Below are 17,053 nucleotides of genomic sequence, written 5' to 3'. Positions count from 1 at the left end.
AAGAAGAAGAAGAAGGACTTAGTTTGTTGTTTGTTTTGATACTCTATAAATAAAATATCAAAAGAGGGGGTTAGGGTTGTGGCTTGCTTCTTAAGAAGGCTCGACCAATGAATGACACTACAACATTAAAAACAGTAGTAGAGAGAATGAGGAAGAGGGGATGATAAAAATATCTTCCTTGAGTTTCCTTGGCAGCTTGAGTGCAAAGTAAAGGGTTAGATGAGCATGATGAGTGATTCTTTTTGGGGTACGCACTGTCGCCGCAAACATGGTTTTAGCCTGGCCTCGGGTAAGAGACCGCCGCCAAAAACTAAAAAAATCTTTATTATTGTAAAGACAATCTAGTCATCAGATTTTAGAGTGGTTTTTCCGATTCACTGTAATAATGGGGCGGTTAGAGTACCAACCCCGTCAAAAATATCGTGTACGAGATATTTTGGGAATCATAGTCATTATGTGGATAAGAAGATTAAAGAATCACTTAACTGAATACTCGGTTCTCTATGTTTCTTTGTCACATGTGTGTCTCTACAAACGACAAAAGAAAAAGAAGGGAAAGAAGTGATGCAAATATTAATATTTGCTATACTCTAGATTTATAATAAAAGAAGCAAATTTACAGTCATTGTATAACCGAGCATTTGTGTTGGTTAGTTTTATTTAATAGGTAAGTGAATGGATGGATGTGGATGGATGATGATATATACACCAGGTACCAGGAGTTTGAGTGGGAAGGAGGGAGGACTTTTCAAACACTATTAGTTGTATCTTAAGATGACCATACCTTTTCTATATATATCAATTATAACCCAAATTTAAAAAAGATTCTAGATCCATACTTGATTGGTCAACATCTAGATGTTCCTTTTCAAACACTATTAGTTGTATCTTAAGATGACCGTGTGGACCTATAAACGATCTCTTTTCTTTTACAAATGCATATGCCTTTTTTAAATCCCAATTGTATTTATATCTATTAAAACACAAAAACAATGAAATAAACAAACACAAACACAATCGTAGTAACAATAATAGAATGATATCAGTGTATATATAATGTTAATAGAATATAGGGTAACTATCGATAGACAGCAAATTGAATTTGTGTACAAACATTAGGTAACCAATTACAATGGTGGCAGATCTAGATCTACCTCTCATACAATGAACCAAAACCTTTCCACCTTGACTCTGAACTTTGTCTATGACTTTGAACAGCTGATAGAATGTAGAGTGCTGATCGGTTTGTACTATATCTTCAATGATCTGACGGTGTTCGACTATACCATCGTCGTTGGGTAGGAATTTACATCGACATTCCTCTGCAACATTGATGACACAGGTGACACCCAACTCTCTCAGTACGTCTAGATGAGTAGAGCCGTATCCTGCAAGATATAGGAAATCGAGTATCTCTGTTGCTTGATCATATTTGGATAGTTGTCTCTTTAGTTCTTTCTCTCCCACCTCTGCTTCTTCTATTTGTTGATTAATCGTCTTTTTCTCTTTTTGTCTTAATTCTAATACATATTTAAAGTTACCATCCATCTTTCTCTCTTATATTAATATATTAATAATACAAATAATAATAATAATAGTTGTGCAAAGTTAAGTTATATAACAATATTATTCAGCTGACCAAGAATGAAAGTTTGTCTTTGTTATTCATTCAAAATCAAAGAAAAAAAGAAGAATTGTAGTCTTTTGAAGTTTGCACCCGAAAGAGATGCAAATGATTCATCGACAACGTTGAAAAGAACCTATCATGCGTATTCATTGCTTTTGTGTGATGGTTCTCTTGGAATGGAGAGATGGAAGTTCCACACAAACATTTTTATTATAAATTTATTAATATTAGGGGGTTGGTGGGTAAACTTGCAGGAGCACTACTTTGACAAAGTAGGGAATATCAATACACACATTTTATTCAATATTATATTATTACTTGTTGTTGTCATTGTATTGTTATAAAAGTAGTAGTAATTATTATTATTATTAAGATTTATTAAGATTATTGTAGATTGTATAGTTAGTTGGTTGGTTGTTTAGTTTGGATATATTTAATTAAAACCAAGAGAAAAAAGATGGATAGCAACCAATCACCTTTAAAAGTTTTAAAGGTTGTAACAAAAAAGTTTGACTTGTTTACAGGTGGAGGAGGAGGAGATAGTGCTGCTCATAAATTGGACCAACAACAAAAGTTACAACAACAACAACAACAAAGAATGGTCAAACCACAACCTCCTCAACAACAACAGCAAGTGACTCAACAATCTAGTCTAAAGAGCGAACCTTCAATTTCAAAGAGAAATGTAGTTTCTCAGCAACATCAACAACAACAAGTATCACAAAAAGAACCACCTTCACAACAACAACAACAACAGTCATCACGTAAATATGATTTATTTGATGATCCTGATGAAGAGTATGTTTCATACAATAAGAAACAACAATCTCCATCTATGAAAACTACTTCTCAACAACAACAACAAGATTACCATACCTCTCCAAGTAAACAAACAAGACCACAACAACAACAAACAACTGTAAATAACAATGTAAATAACAACAATAAAAATAATGTAAAAGCAAATCAAAATAATGATAACAGTAATAATAATAATAATAATAATGTAAATAATAATAATAATGTAAAGAAAAAAGACAACAACAAACCATCAAAAGGAGATAGTAGATATGAAGGTTATTTTAAAGAATTGGATTTCTCTTGTGATGAAGATGATTTTGAAGATGAAGGAAATCGATCAACTTATTCTTTGGAAGAAGATTTTGATGACTTTGTTCAAATTGAAGAGAAAAATGTATGTATATTTACAAATATATATAAATGGAATCTAAAATGACTGGAGATTGATTCATTAAATTTAATTATTTATTTAATTAGTTAAATCCTGTTTGTTCCAGATGGTTTATACCATTTTATCAAAAACCTGAAATGTGTAGTAATGAAGTTAGAAAATGGTTAGATGAAAGATGGTTTTTACCTTCCAACAAAAAAGATATAAAGTATGTAACCAAACTTACAAATTATGTAATATGATGGTCTCTTATATTTATTAACAATTAAATGTTGTTTTCAAAAGATGGGGAGAACAAAATAGATTTTATTATCCAGTTTATGTATTTAATGTAAAGTGTAGTACAGATTTCAAAGCATCTTTTATAGTCGATGAAAAGGTTGAATCTATTTCTCATACAATTGCAAATTCCTATGATGAAATTATTGTTTGTGCATCAACCTCTATTGATTCAAAATTAGTTGATGTTTTAGTTGCCAGTATGTTAAATAATGATTCTAATATATATATATATATATATATATAAATATATATCGATTTATATAATTAATTCATTCATTTCAATTCTATAGACCATAGTTATTCTCATAGATTACCATATTTCTTACCATCAAAAGATGAAATGGAACCATTTAATTCAAATGGTTTAAACGAAAAGATACTAAGTATTGATATTTCAAAAAGTGAAATTTGGAAAGATGTAAATATATCACAATAATCAAACCATTATCCACTATATACTAAACATTTATTTGTTTTTTTTAGAAAGTATTATTATTATTAGATCAAAAAGAAAAAGAATCTTGTAAAAGATATGTTAAACAAAAATATAATGTAAAATCAATCAATCTTGATATGGATACACCCAAGATTCTCAATGAATCCTACACTATTGTATATTTACCAATCAGTTCCGAAACATATCAATATGGTGGTTCATTTTACGATACTCTGACAAGTGGTAACAAAGGAAAGACAGTTGGAACTTCTCCACTTGGTACTGGGGTAGTTGGAGAAACTATTTTAGGTGTTGTTTCACACATGACAAATCTTGTCAATGATTCAATTGGAATGTAAAAAGATTTACAAATCATATATAAAAAGAAAAATGGAAATGGTTTTTTTATAATATAACATGTTTTATTTATTTACAAGAAGAATGAATGAATGAATGAATCAACCATATCTTTATCGATAAATTCTACCTTGATGGTAAATTTGCATTTTGAGGTAAAGATTGTTGTTGTTGTGGTGGTTGTTGTTGTTGTTGTTGCTGCTGCTGTTGAGGAGGAGGTTTATTTAATTTAGCACCAGTTGGGAATGGAGCAGATATGATTGGACCACCAAATTGTTTTGGTGGAATCCCTATAATAGTTTTTGGATTATTTGGGTCTTGTGTCCATTGTAAATGACTCAAGTTTGGATGTTCAACAAAACTAAATTGGAATCTAAAGAAAATAAATAAACAAACATTTTGGTTAAATATTGATTTTCCACTCTGCTCTTGTATTTGTTCATTTCTTACTCTCCAATTTTTTCAATGATACCACCACTTTTACCAACATATAGATTCAATAGTTCATGAAAGATGGTAGCATAGCCACCACGTAGTCTAAGAATGTCACCTGGTTGCACTTGTTCGCCGAGTACATCAAATAACGTCATATTTATACAAGCCGTGTTATCGGCCACTAAAACTTGATAGATGAAACCATCCTTTTTCTTTATAGCATTTCCTTTTTCAAGTACTATAAATATACTATTGATACCCTTTGCATAAGGTTTGATATCTATGATTTTGGTTAAAGGTGGTGATGTATGTAAATTTGATTGTGATGAACCTAATGAAGAAGATGAAGATGAAGAAGGTATTTGTTGTTGTGGTCCACCTATACTCTGTTGTTGTTGTTGAAATGAAGTATTACTCATTATGAGTAACTATAATAGTGTATTATTAATTAAGATAATGAATGGTTTCAAAAAAGGGTATAAAACAAAAATTAAAAAAAATTAAAAAAAAATTCAATGATCATTGATCATTCGTTTTCTCATTGAATGAGAGTGCACTCTGACTAGTATAGTATCTATCAATCATCTTGTATTGTTAGTTTGTAGATCATATTATAATAATGAATACTTTACCAAGATATCTATCAAATACATTCAATATTGTCAAGTCTAAACCAAACCCAATTGTTGTATGTAACAGCAAAGCAGCAAATATCTATCTATCTATCAATCAATCAGTAGTACTGATTACATATACTTTACTTTACTTTACTTTACCTACCTTTAGGTATTTGGAGTTGGTAATTATGGATCATTAACATGTCGTAGTAGTATTGGATCAAGAACAATTGAATATTTATTAAAAGGATTGAATATGAAATGGATGGACTTTAAAGAATGCAGTACTAGAATAGCATACAACCAAGAGAATCATTTATTATTCATTCAACCAGATACCTACCTCGTCAAGGACAATCACGAAGTATTGAGACGATGCATCAAGTTGATGCCAAACATTCGTGCCGACTCTTTTGTTGCACTTCATTACGAACATCTCTACAAGTTGGGTGTTGTTGATCGTGTTATTGGTGGTCGTACCTCACACAACCCAGGTCTCACTGGTTTGACCTCTGTTTTCCAAACCGAACAATATCACAGAGTATCTATGGGTGTTGCTCATCCAGTAGATGATATCACCTTTGAACATACTCTCTACTCCATGTCAGAGGTTTACGCCGATCTCCAAACACCATTCCTTTTAAATCGTTTCCCAGATGTTCAAATGGATCTCGTCGACAAGGTCGTCCTTCCATACGCTTGCAATGAAGCTCTCATTGCCATCTCTGAAATTAAACAACGTAACGATCTCGAAGCCGCCTCATCTTCTAAACTTTCAACATTTATTTCACCTAGATTAGATGCTAAATCAGTTTTAAAGATGTAATAGAAAGAAAATTAAAAAATAAAACAAATATATTAATACAAAAAAAAAAAACAAAGACATTATTTATATATATTCTCTATATATTTTGTTTGGGAGTTATAATAATATTATTATTATTTTATATTATATTTTTATTATATTATTATTATTATTATTTTAGTTAATAGTTGTTTTGTTATTTTTTGGTTTGATTATATGATGGCATGTATGATGGTGATGTTGGAGAGTAACTTGGTGAAGTTGGGGAATAACTTGGAGAAGTTGGAGAGTAACTTGGAGAAGTTGGGGAATAACTTGGCGAAGTTGGAGAGTATGATGGGGAGGTTGGTGAATAACTTGGTGAAGTAGGTGAGTATGATGGAGAGGTAGGTGAATAACTTGGCGAAGTTGGAGAATAACTTGGCGAAGTTGGAGAGTATGATGGAGAGGTTGGTGAATAACTTGGCGAGGTTGGAGAATAACTTGGTGAGGTCGGGGAATAACTTGGCGAAGTTGGGGAATAACTTGGAGAAGTTGGAGAATAACTTGGTGAAGTTGGTGAGTAACTTGGTGAGGTCGGTGAGTATGATGGAGAGGTTGGTGAATAACTTGGTGAAGTTGGGGAATAATAGGGAGAGGTTGGTGAATAACTTGGTGAAGTTGGAGAGTATGATGGGGAGGTTGGTGAATAGCTTGGGGAGGTTGGTGAGTAACTTGGAGAGGCAGGGAAATAGCCACTTGCCGATCCTCCACGACCTGGGGAATTGGGCGAGTATGAAGGAGAAAAGTCACCACGATAGGCTTCATTGAATGGCGAGAATGGAGCTTCAAAGGAGCTGAATTGATGGTGATATGGAGTGGATCCACCATCGTATGAAGGTGTTTGACCACCTGTATTGGAAGGGGTGTCTGGGTAGGTGATGGCCATTGGCTCGGGCAACGAGATGGAATGAGCATTCTTGATCATGTCTTGGTTGAGATAGACTTCGAATGAACCAGTACCGAGTGGTGGCAATTGACCGAGGATGATATTTTCAGTGACACCACAGATATTGTCCGTCTCTGAAAAGAGGGCAGCTTCCATGAGAATTTCGACCGTCTCTTCAAACGAACAACGCATGAGTGGACCCGACTCTACACGATTGATACCGTGACGAGTGATGGCCATGAGATGGCCACGGTAGGTCATGACATCAGCCAACATGGCAAGATGACGGTAATTGACATAGGAACCATCAAAGGAAATGACAGCACGAAGTTCCTTGAGGAGGGCGTTACGTACGGCTTCAATACCGAGTACTTGGATGATTTCGACGATATCGTTGGATACTGTACGCGAAAAGTCAACGTCTGGATGACTCATGACTTCGAGCAAGTTGACACCGTCCGTATCGAGTACCCACTCCTTTTTGGTGTAGTAGGCGCCCGTGTCGGGGTTGATCATGCTACGGTCATCGTTTCTCATAAAGACCTTTTTGATGTTTGGAATACCACACAGAACCATCTGCGACAACATCATCGACTCGACACGACGCAAAAAGGTGTCGTCGTCGTCATTGGCCGATTCCTTGTTTTCATTGTCCATGATGGTACGGATACGGATAATGAGCTTGTCAGCGTTATCATCACTAAAAATACAGTTGAGCTTGTCGAAATCCTTCTTGATGCATTGTGTGATTTCATAGAGAGACAGCTTCTTATCGGTTACCATTTCACGGTCAAGTTCGACACGCAGCAACCAGGGAGAGAGTGCACCTTCGTTGATCTCCTCGTCTGGCAACATCATGTAACGCGTGACAAACTCGAGATCCTCTTCAATGACGGTGGTGTTTGGCTCGGGGTCATAGTAAATCTCGGTGGCCGCCGTGACACGGGCCATGGTGGTGTATTCGAGTTGGCATTGCACCGACTTGGCCTTTTCAGAGTCACGGGCAATATCGGGCTGCAAGTAGATGGTGAGCGAGGGCGTCTTGACATTCTTGGCGACATTGATAATTTCCTTGAGACGTGGTACACCAAGTGTGACGTTTTTGCTCGACACACCAGCATAATGGAACGTGTTGAGCGTCATTTGTGTGGCAGGTTCACCAATAGACTGGGCGGCAAGTGCACCAACCATTTCACCTGGGTTGGCAAGCGATGTCATAAACTTGCTCTCGACTTCTCCACACACCCATTCAAATGCCTTGGATGTCAATCTAAACTCGTCGAGTACACGACGTGATGCAAATGTCGAACGAAGCAAGATGGCAAACAACATGGTAGCATTTTGATGTGTTTCGTTCCACGCCTTGTCATAGTGTTGGCGCTCCAACTCTTCTTCTGAAGAAAGACCGATCGGCTCTTGGTGTGGAACAATACGTAAACGTGAAATGAGACGGTCGATGGCAGTTACAACAGTGGCTGGGTTGAGATCAGAGATGGTACGATAGTCAATGGAAAAGATCTTTTGGGCATTGTTGATGAGACGTTTCAAATTGACCGGAAGTGGCCATGACGACTCGCCAGTTGGGATAATCTCGGTACGCATTTGGTGACGGTCAAACTCGAGACGCTTAAACTCGCGGTCGAGTGTTTCACGGATGGTTGCGTCATTACGAATCTCTTCGACGACCAACGGATCCATCCAGCTGTCGCCATAGTCGAGACGGTCGATCTGATGCTTGAACATCTTGACAAAGTCGTTATTGTCCTTTTTCAACGAGTCAAATGATTGGGTTTCAACGGAACAGCCGTCCAAACCGTCCTCACCATAGGCAAACTGGATAACGTCACCGAGCGAGTTACGGACGGTGGCATCGTAACGCACAGACACATCCTCCATAGCCTTGACGAGACGACGCTGGATGTAACCGGTTTCGGACGTCTTGACGGCCGTATCGATGAGACCTTCACGACCACCCATAGCGTGGAAAAAGAACTCTTGGGGCGTCAGACCTCTGAGGTACGAGTTTTCGACAAAACCACGACTCTCGGGGCCATAGTCGTCCTTTGTGAAATGTGGCAATGTTCTATTTTGAAAGCCGAATGGGATACGCTTACCTTCGACGTTTTGCTGACCGACACAGGCCATCATCTGCGAAATGTTGATAAAAGAACCCTTGGAACCGGCGTTTACCATGGCCTTGACATTGTTGGATTCTTGGAGCGACTTTTGTGCACTGGTACCGGCATCATCTCTGGCCGTGTTGAGCACACGATTAACCTCCTTTTCAAAAGACTCTAGCATGCTCTTACCGGGTTGACACTCGAATTGGTTGGATTGGGCCTTGATAATGAGCTCTTTTACTTGTGTCTTGGCCGATGTAATGGCGTTTTGTACCTTGGCCATGGTAGCAGAATCGGCAATAGTGTCTCCAATACCGACAGTGAAACCGTGGCTGATGAGCCAACTGTTGACGACTGTCTGTGTTTGATCGATAAAGCAACGGGTGGCTTCATGACCATGTTCGTTTTGGACGACGTGGATAATGGAACCGTTGGCCGAACCAAGAGAACGTTTACAAAGAATACCAGACATGAGTTCACCTTGATCGATAATGACAACCGTGTCGGAAGCCATCTCTGACTTTTCCTTTTCCTTGTCATTGTGTGTACTTGTGAAACGAGTCAAATTGATCTTGGGAATGATGAGAGAAAAGATTTGTTTACCAGTCCACAATTTCTTGGGTTTCCAGATGGCTGGAGGTGGAATCTTACCGTCCCAAGATGGCAACCACATTAATATGTTCATCATGAGGTCACGTTCGATAAATGTATCTCTCTTTGTAAAGAGACGACTGCCCAACAAAGAGTCTTGTACGATACCCATGACTGGACGATTAGATTGTGGCGATACAATTTGACGTGGTACCATCATAATTTCGATGACCTCGGCACGTGTTTCGAGTGTTTGTGGAACGTGAAGATTCATTTCATCACCATCAAAATCGGCATTGTATGGGGTGGTAACGGAAAGATTGAGACGGAATGTCGAGTAGGGCATGACCTTGATTCTATGACCCATCATAGACATCTTGTGGAGCGATGGTTGACGATTGAAAATGACAACGTCACCGTCTTGAACGTGACGCTCGACCTTGTAACCGACTTCGAGATGAGTGTCGGTGAGTTTCTTGACAAAACGCAAATCAAAACGTTGGCCGTCCTCACGGATGACGTATTTGGCACCGGGATGCTCGTCGGGACCACGACGAATCAACTCTCTCATTCTATCGATATTGAATGGGGTGACGGTTTCGGGATATGTGAGATTGAGTGCGATGGAACGGGGGACACCAACCTGATCAATCGACAGATTGGGATCGGCAGTAATGACGGTACGCGCAGAAAAATCGACACGCTTACCCATCAAATTACCTCTGATACGACCTTCCTTGCCCTTGAGACGCTGACGAATCGATTTGAGTGGACGTCCACTTCTCTGTTGCGCCTGGGGAAGACCTGGGATTTCATTGTCGACATAGGTGGCAACGTGGAACTGAAGGAATTGGGTGGCTTCGGTGATAATGTGCGCGGGGACACCATTCTTTTCCTGCTTTTTGAGTTCACGGTTGGCCTTTACAATATCGGCGAGCTTGTGTGTCAAATCATCCTCTCCTCTCGAGGCAGTGTCCATCATAATCGAAGGACGGACAGGTGGTGGTGGGACGGGCAGCACAGTGACTACCATCCAGTCGGGACGTGCCCAGTCGGGATTCAGACCCATTGAACGGGCGTCGTCGTCACTGATTCTCTTTAATATATTATGTACTCGCTCGGCTGAAAGGATCGATTTTTTCTCTACCGTTTCGTCGGCCACGTCCTTAAACTCTACAATAAACTTGAGTTCTTCCTTGGTAATCTTTGGTTGCAAATTACCACATCCTCCATGTGAGTGTGGCTTGCGATCCAATTCCTCGTCGGTCTTGCTAAGATCGTGTTCTCTATCCTTTTCTTCTTGTCCAATATCACATACTTTTTTGGTTTTACATATATCCAAAATTGCATTTAATCTTCTTTTTGGATTTCTAATTTTTAATGCTTGTCTAAAATGTGAATCATTCTAAAAAAATTAAAAATAAAAAGATTAATATTTATATATTGATTGATTTTCCTTTTTCTTTTCCTTTTCCTCTACTTACTGTATCTGTTAAAAGTTTTGAACAATGAAAACAAACACATCTAACGATTTTTAATACGGTATCAATGAATCCAATGTGAAATACAGGTTTGGCAAGTTCAAGATGGCCAAAATGACCAGGGCATTCGGCCATTGTACCTGAACATGTAGCACATTTTTGGTGTTTATCTATAGTACCCATATGGGGATCGACCAAACCTCCGAGTTTTGGTTTACCATTCTCATATGTTTCTGGATGTTCAATCAATGCTACAGACATGTTTCTCTGTAAAAATGATAGATAGAGAGAAGGAGAGAAGAGATTTGGTTTAATACATCATAAATAAATATTAATTGGAATTATTATTCATTTGATGTTTTTGAGCACTTACAATCTCTTCGGGACTTAGAATACCAAATTGAACCTTTTTAACTTTTCTCAACTCTGCGGTTGAATGTGGAATAGTCGCCATTTTTTTCTCTGTATGTTATTTATATATATATGTTTTTTTTTGTTTGTTTTTTTGGGGTTTTTTAAATTATTATTAAATTGATGATGAATGTAATAATATTAAGGAAATATATAATTGTGGGGTGGAAAAATATATTTGTTGTTGTTGGATTTTTGTTTTTTTTTTTTTTGGTTTGTTTTTCTTTCAAATTGATTTATAAAATATTAATTTATAAAACTTTGTTTGTTTTGTAGTTGTTTTGTTGTGTTGTTGTTGTTTAGTTATAATCGGATGTTTTTTTGATTAAAAAAAGTTTTAAACTGTGTTGTGTGTGTGTGTTGTGATTGTGATATGTTGTTAGGATATCTAAAAAAAAAAATAGTAAAAAAAAAAAGATAGTATTATAGAAATGGGGTGGAGAAAGGTATTTTGGTTGGAACTACTATCAAATGATTTGATTGTAGGTGATCTGATAAATACAAAAAAATATTAAAAAAGGGAAATAATAAATATGATAAACAATGATGGTTGGTGGTAGTGTTTTGGTTCTCTCTTCTTTTCGGCAAATAATAATATAGAATATATTATATTAAAAGGACTTTTGTAAAGACACACCTAACCTAAAATAAATAAATAAATATTAGTTAATTAATTCATCATCATCATAGTTATTTTTCATTGTTCCACAGAGAGAGAAAAAGATCCAAAGAAACAAAAAAAAAAAGACTGGAAAGTATTATTATTTCCAATCGATCAATATCAAGTCAATCAAGAGTTAAGTTGATCACTCTGAGGTGTGGTGGTGATGATGATGATGATGGTGGGAAGGAGATGGGAGAGGAACAAAAGATATGATATCATATCATATCATATCCATATTATATCCATATCGTAGTTGTTATTGGGAGTTTGGTGGTGAAAAACAATAATTATTAAATTGTTTTTTTTTCGAATTTTTTTGAATTTTTTTTTTCGCTATGCTTGCTGTGTGTGTTATTTTTTTTTTTCAGCTTGCCAACTGAAACTGTATCTATGTATTTATTTGCACGCACATAATAAATTTTTTTACCTATAAAACTAGTAGTCTCTATTTGTTGATTAATTATCATCTTCTTCAAACTGTACTGTGTGACTGTGCGGTCAAAGGGGAGGGAGCTGCTATCAAACTGATGCACACAGAACAATAACAACAATAACAATAACAAACAAGCATAGCTTAAAATTAAAAAAAAAAAATACTCTCTCTTCTACTTTCTAATTTCTCTTTTCTGTATATTTGTTTTTAACCTATTATATTATAATATATATATTATATATGTGATGATATGATGTTGATAATGGATGTGTAATATATTATAATATAGTATGATAGGTTGGTAACAAATATACTCTGTCGATTGCACTCTCTACACTTTCTTTCTTTCTTTCTTCTTTCTTCTATCTTCTTCTTCTATCTTGTAGTTGTCTAATGTCTATATTATATGATACAATAAACACAAATATTCTCTCTGTGTACAACAATGTCCAAGAGACACGACAGTGCCCTCGAATAGTTAATTTATTTCATCACAGGTCAATTCTTTACCTATAAAGTTAATGAGAGAATGACCTTCAATTCTAATTTTGACGGGCTAATGAACACATTTTTTGCGTGACAACAGGGAAAAAAATAATAAAAAAAATAAAAAAAAACAAACACCCTCACTCTTCATCGACTTCCCTCTTTTTTTTTTGTTCGAACAATCCGATTCCATTCAAACGTTCACTGAATTATCACAAGTAGCATCATCAAAAAACAACAAAGTATCATTGTTATAATTATATACAGATAAATATATAGAGAGAAGAATGAATTCACCAAAGAGTGTAGTTTGGGGATTGTAGGAATCATCCACTTATCATTGATGATCGCAACTGCATTATCATCATCATCATCACAAATGATTATACCTAAGTTTATATATCATCAATGTACATTGTAACCTTGTTTTGACTATGTTTCTTGCTGATATATAAATTTTAATTGCAAAAAGGAAAGAAGGAAGGAAGGACATGATCATGTGATTGATGAAGATGATGTTGGCAGCTGATCATGCAAGCAAGCAAGCAAGACTAATTCATTGACTTACATCTATCTATCTATTTCATTAATTTAATTTAGTGTCGCATTTACTATTGCTGGTATGTCAGCATGGGCAATCTCAAGAAAAGAATATATGAATGAAAAGAATAAAAGAATAAACGATATAATACAACCAAAAAACAAAAAGATTAATAACAATAATAATAATAACAATCAAAATAATAATAATAATAATACAGGAGGACCATCAGAATATAGAGCATATCAAGAAACAAAAGGAGGATCAGATGCTTAGAGAGAAATATATAATAATAATAATACAAAAATACTTTTACTTTTTTTAAAATCAATCAAACTAATCAAAGTTGGTTCAATCAATCAGTTGAACGTTTATTATTTAATATATTTTTTGTAAATACTGATGAAAGATTATTACTAATATTATTATTATTACTTTGATTTCTTTTGTTTAGTTGATATGGATTATTATTTTGGTTGGATTTCTTTAAAGATTGTTGTTTGGATAGGATGACAGTGACAAGTAGAGTGGCAATGATAATCACTGTAAAACATGAAAATAGGAATGTACTATATCCTTTGGTTAGATTATAGATATAGTAACCTGACAATGTTGGAACTATAATATCATTAATACCATCTTGATTTAAATCTCCAATAATAGGTGGTGCTGTTGGTAATACATTATTATTTCCATTTCCATTATTATTTTGATTATTAAATGAAATTGATTTAATTTTCTTTTGTAAAAGAATTGAACCATCAGATGCTGATAGAATGACGATGGATTCACCAATAGCAAGCACTTGTTGATCAGTTTGATGTGGTTGAGTGGCAATGTTGAATGGTTGGATCGAGGGATGATGGATGATGATATTGTTACGTGACCATGTTGCTGGACTATCGATATTCCAATTAGTGTAGCCACGCGAGTTGACACTATTGATCTTACCCGAATTAACGAGGAATACCGTGTCTTTGTGGGTTGGTCGTAACGAGTAGACTGCGTTAAAGACGGCTGGTCGAACAGTCTGATATGAGACACGCTTGCTCTTGTCGAGACCGTCGATCGAGTTACCGGATGACCGGAACCCAGCCGGCCAGAAAAAGTCGAGTTGAGAGGTCCATCCACATATACTCTTGTTAAAGAGGTGGTCGCGGGGTGGCAGACCTGCCAACGCCATACCCATACACACATCTTGTCTACTCGACCGACTAAACGAAGAGACTGAGCCGACCGGATCACCAGTCACCGAGTGCACCTGATCCACCATACCATCGCCATCCAAGTCAACATAGACAATGTAATGGTGACTCGTCAATGACCGATGCGCATCAGTTCCCTCCAACAACAGTTTGCAAAGAGTCCGACCTGAACTAATATGAATAACCTCTATCCCATGACGATGATGTGATACTATAACATTTGATTCTTCTTGATTCCATCGTTGTTGCGTTGTTTGACTCTGACTTTGTTGACCAAACAAATTTTCCCATTCTTTTCCTCCAGTACCCGACGTGCTTGGAGTATTACCACCCTGGTTACTTTGACCAGACTTTTTACTCTTTGTAAAATGATTTGATTGTAGTTTAGTGTCATACCTAGATGACCAAGAATGTGGAAGTTGGTCAAGCATATTATCCTTGAATAATTTCCAATTAACCTCTCCTTCATGATCCATCAATGAGATGATGTGTTGTTTGTAACTATGTCTCTTTTCACCATGGTATTCTTCGTCTAAATGTACATTCTTTGGTTTGAAATCATTCTCTTCATGACTCCATCTCTTTGCACCTGTCTTGGCATCCAATGCATAATATGAAAAGTGTGATTCGTCACGACCATGTAATCCACCTTCATCTTTATGATCGTGTCCTTCTCCTTGATGTTCACCACCACCAACATCCTCTTCATTTGGATCGTATCCTGTAAACTCTCCATCGGATAGATAATCATTATCCATATATTTCTTTGGGTCTATTCCAATCGCAGGCATTACATGTGGCTTGTGTCCCACTCCATTGCCAACAGGTTCTAATCGACCACCCAAAACTATTAATCCTTGATCTCCCTCTTTTAAATTAATTGGTATTATATCAATTGCTATTTCACTAAAACATATAAAATATAAACAAGAATATGAGTAAAGATAGATTATATATAGTTATATTGAATATTGATGTTTGACATACGATAGATAATGATTCTTTGGAATATCATCAATTATAAAACTCTCCCATAGTGGTTTCAAACGACTATTATAACATAGTACACTCCAATCATCTAATACAACTACAATGACTTGTTCTCTATTAGCAGCTGTACCGCTGGGAGTTGTATAACCAGTCTTTAGAGCAACAGGTCTTCTACCACTAGATATACCAAATTTAGATGAAAGTGATGCTTCATAAATAATATCATTTCTACCAACTATTCTACCATTTTCATTGTTTGTATTCATATTATTGATTGCATATAATGGATCTACTATTCTAATCTTTTGATCATTTGTTACATATATAATTTCTAAAAAAAAACAAGATGATTAGTTTGATACATACATACATACATATGCAAGATAGATATATATAGATATATATATATATGTATAGAATGTACATACGATTTCTTTGATCACCATTTAAATCAGTAATGATTGGTTGAGGTAATAGTTCATGAGGTTGTGGGAAATGATTGTTTTCATAGTTGTTGCTATCGATGGGCAGTATAAGAGATAGATGGAGACTATAGTCTTGATGAGTATACAGTGATACCAAGACAGCTACCAAACTTATCAATAGTATTAATATATCTCTGTTTCGTAGTATCATCTATCTTGTCTTGCTTATTATTAATATTATTTTTATTATTATTTAATATAAAATATATTTATGAAAATGAACAAACAAAAATGACCACGAAAATACTTCAACAAAAATCATTGATGATTCTTTAGTATTAAATAAAAGCAACAAAAGAGAACACTAAGAGATAATTATTCCTTTCACCTACTTTTTATTTGTATTTATATCAATTGTATAGATTAAAGAGTTGGTGTTATGCATTACAGGTTATCAATCAGAGAGACAATTGAGATTCTCATGGCGATTCCAAGATAAAAGATATGGTTTATGTGTATAAGTAATTGCAAGTGTTCATTCTTCAACTCGCATGTGATTACTAGGTATTCGTAGTGCCCAAACTTTGTTTGGTATGTGGTTTTAGGTTAATCTCTATGTCCTTAATAAGGATTGCAACAGTTTTTTGAATAGAGGATTTATCGGCTCCTTCTCATCGCTTGAGCGATAACACTCTATCTATTAAAAATCATATCTTTAAAGAGGAGACTTTAGAGTATGTATTAGACGATACATTATAGAGAGTATACAGATAATCACTACAGATTTACCATGGTATTTTTCTAAAAGTACTCTAGTAACAATATCAATGTGAATTCTTTGGAATAGGTACTTTTTCCTCTGTAGGTTTGAATCACAGGGGCTCCTTTCTTCAAACATACATCATTCAAAAGATCCAAGTTCCTAGGGATGATTGGAAGAAATTGGCACAGAATTTAAAGATTTACACTTGTAGACGCTATGAAATAATGATCAATAATAAGAGAGATTGGGTGATCACGTTAGTCG

The 17,053-nt window shown here is 35.6% G+C and overlaps 8 protein-coding genes across 8 annotated transcripts; 3 read left to right on the top strand and 5 right to left on the bottom strand.

Annotated features, from left to right (window-relative positions):
• Positions 1-769: 769 nt before the first annotated feature.
• DFA_09473 (uncharacterized protein) lies at positions 770-1,958 on the bottom strand (the record flags this gene model as incomplete). The annotated part of the gene is made up of 4 exons (XM_004352078.1): positions 770-789; positions 840-973; positions 1,115-1,556; positions 1,946-1,958. 4 exons carry the CDS (start codon positions 1,956-1,958, stop codon positions 770-772), a joined length of 609 nt encoding a protein of 202 aa, XP_004352130.1.
• A 126-nt stretch (positions 1,959-2,084) lies between these two features.
• DFA_09472 (uncharacterized protein) lies at positions 2,085-3,896 on the top strand (the record flags this gene model as incomplete). Its single annotated transcript, XM_004352077.1, has 5 exons — positions 2,085-2,822; positions 2,906-3,027; positions 3,105-3,298; positions 3,392-3,519; positions 3,585-3,896. The coding sequence occupies 5 exons, from the start codon at positions 2,085-2,087 to the stop codon at positions 3,894-3,896; spliced, it is 1,494 nt and encodes a 497-aa protein (XP_004352129.1).
• Positions 3,897-4,020: 124 nt separating this feature from the next.
• Positions 4,021-4,748, bottom strand: DFA_09471 (OB fold-containing protein; the record flags this gene model as incomplete). Its single annotated transcript, XM_004352076.1, has 2 exons — positions 4,021-4,267; positions 4,345-4,748. The coding sequence occupies 2 exons, from the start codon at positions 4,746-4,748 to the stop codon at positions 4,021-4,023; spliced, it is 651 nt and encodes a 216-aa protein (XP_004352128.1).
• A 200-nt stretch (positions 4,749-4,948) lies between these two features.
• Positions 4,949-5,772, top strand: DFA_09470 (uncharacterized protein; the record flags this gene model as incomplete). The annotated part of the gene is made up of 2 exons (XM_004352075.1): positions 4,949-5,017; positions 5,116-5,772. 2 exons carry the CDS (start codon positions 4,949-4,951, stop codon positions 5,770-5,772), a joined length of 726 nt encoding a protein of 241 aa, XP_004352127.1.
• A 175-nt stretch (positions 5,773-5,947) lies between these two features.
• rpb1 (RNA polymerase II largest subunit) lies at positions 5,948-11,132 on the bottom strand (the record flags this gene model as incomplete). The annotated part of the gene is made up of 2 exons (XM_004352074.1): positions 5,948-10,795; positions 10,875-11,132. The coding sequence occupies 2 exons, from the start codon at positions 11,130-11,132 to the stop codon at positions 5,948-5,950; spliced, it is 5,106 nt and encodes a 1,701-aa protein (XP_004352126.1).
• A 70-nt stretch (positions 11,133-11,202) lies between these two features.
• Positions 11,203-11,325, bottom strand: DFA_09468 (uncharacterized protein; the record flags this gene model as incomplete). Its single annotated transcript, XM_004352073.1, has 1 exon — positions 11,203-11,325. The coding sequence occupies one exon, from the start codon at positions 11,323-11,325 to the stop codon at positions 11,203-11,205; it is 123 nt and encodes a 40-aa protein (XP_004352125.1).
• Positions 11,326-13,152: 1,827 nt separating this feature from the next.
• DFA_09467 (uncharacterized protein) lies at positions 13,153-13,682 on the top strand (the record flags this gene model as incomplete). The annotated part of the gene is made up of 2 exons (XM_004352072.1): positions 13,153-13,184; positions 13,466-13,682. 2 exons carry the CDS (start codon positions 13,153-13,155, stop codon positions 13,680-13,682), a joined length of 249 nt encoding a protein of 82 aa, XP_004352124.1.
• A 79-nt stretch (positions 13,683-13,761) lies between these two features.
• On the bottom strand, positions 13,762-16,924 carry DFA_09466 (uncharacterized protein; the record flags this gene model as incomplete). Its single annotated transcript, XM_004352071.1, has 5 exons — positions 13,762-15,517; positions 15,599-15,932; positions 16,030-16,196; positions 16,314-16,356; positions 16,816-16,924. 5 exons carry the CDS (start codon positions 16,922-16,924, stop codon positions 13,762-13,764), a joined length of 2,409 nt encoding a protein of 802 aa, XP_004352123.1.
• Positions 16,925-17,053: the final 129 nt, after the last annotated feature.

The sequence above is a fragment of the Cavenderia fasciculata genome (genome assembly GCF_000203815.1).
Source record: "Cavenderia fasciculata unplaced genomic scaffold Scf_EU5ZYIE01EUG8B-5, whole genome shotgun sequence".
In the NCBI taxonomy this organism is placed as follows: domain Eukaryota; phylum Evosea; class Eumycetozoa; order Acytosteliales; family Cavenderiaceae; genus Cavenderia; species Cavenderia fasciculata.
This window is presented reverse-complemented; position numbering and strand designations above follow the sequence as displayed.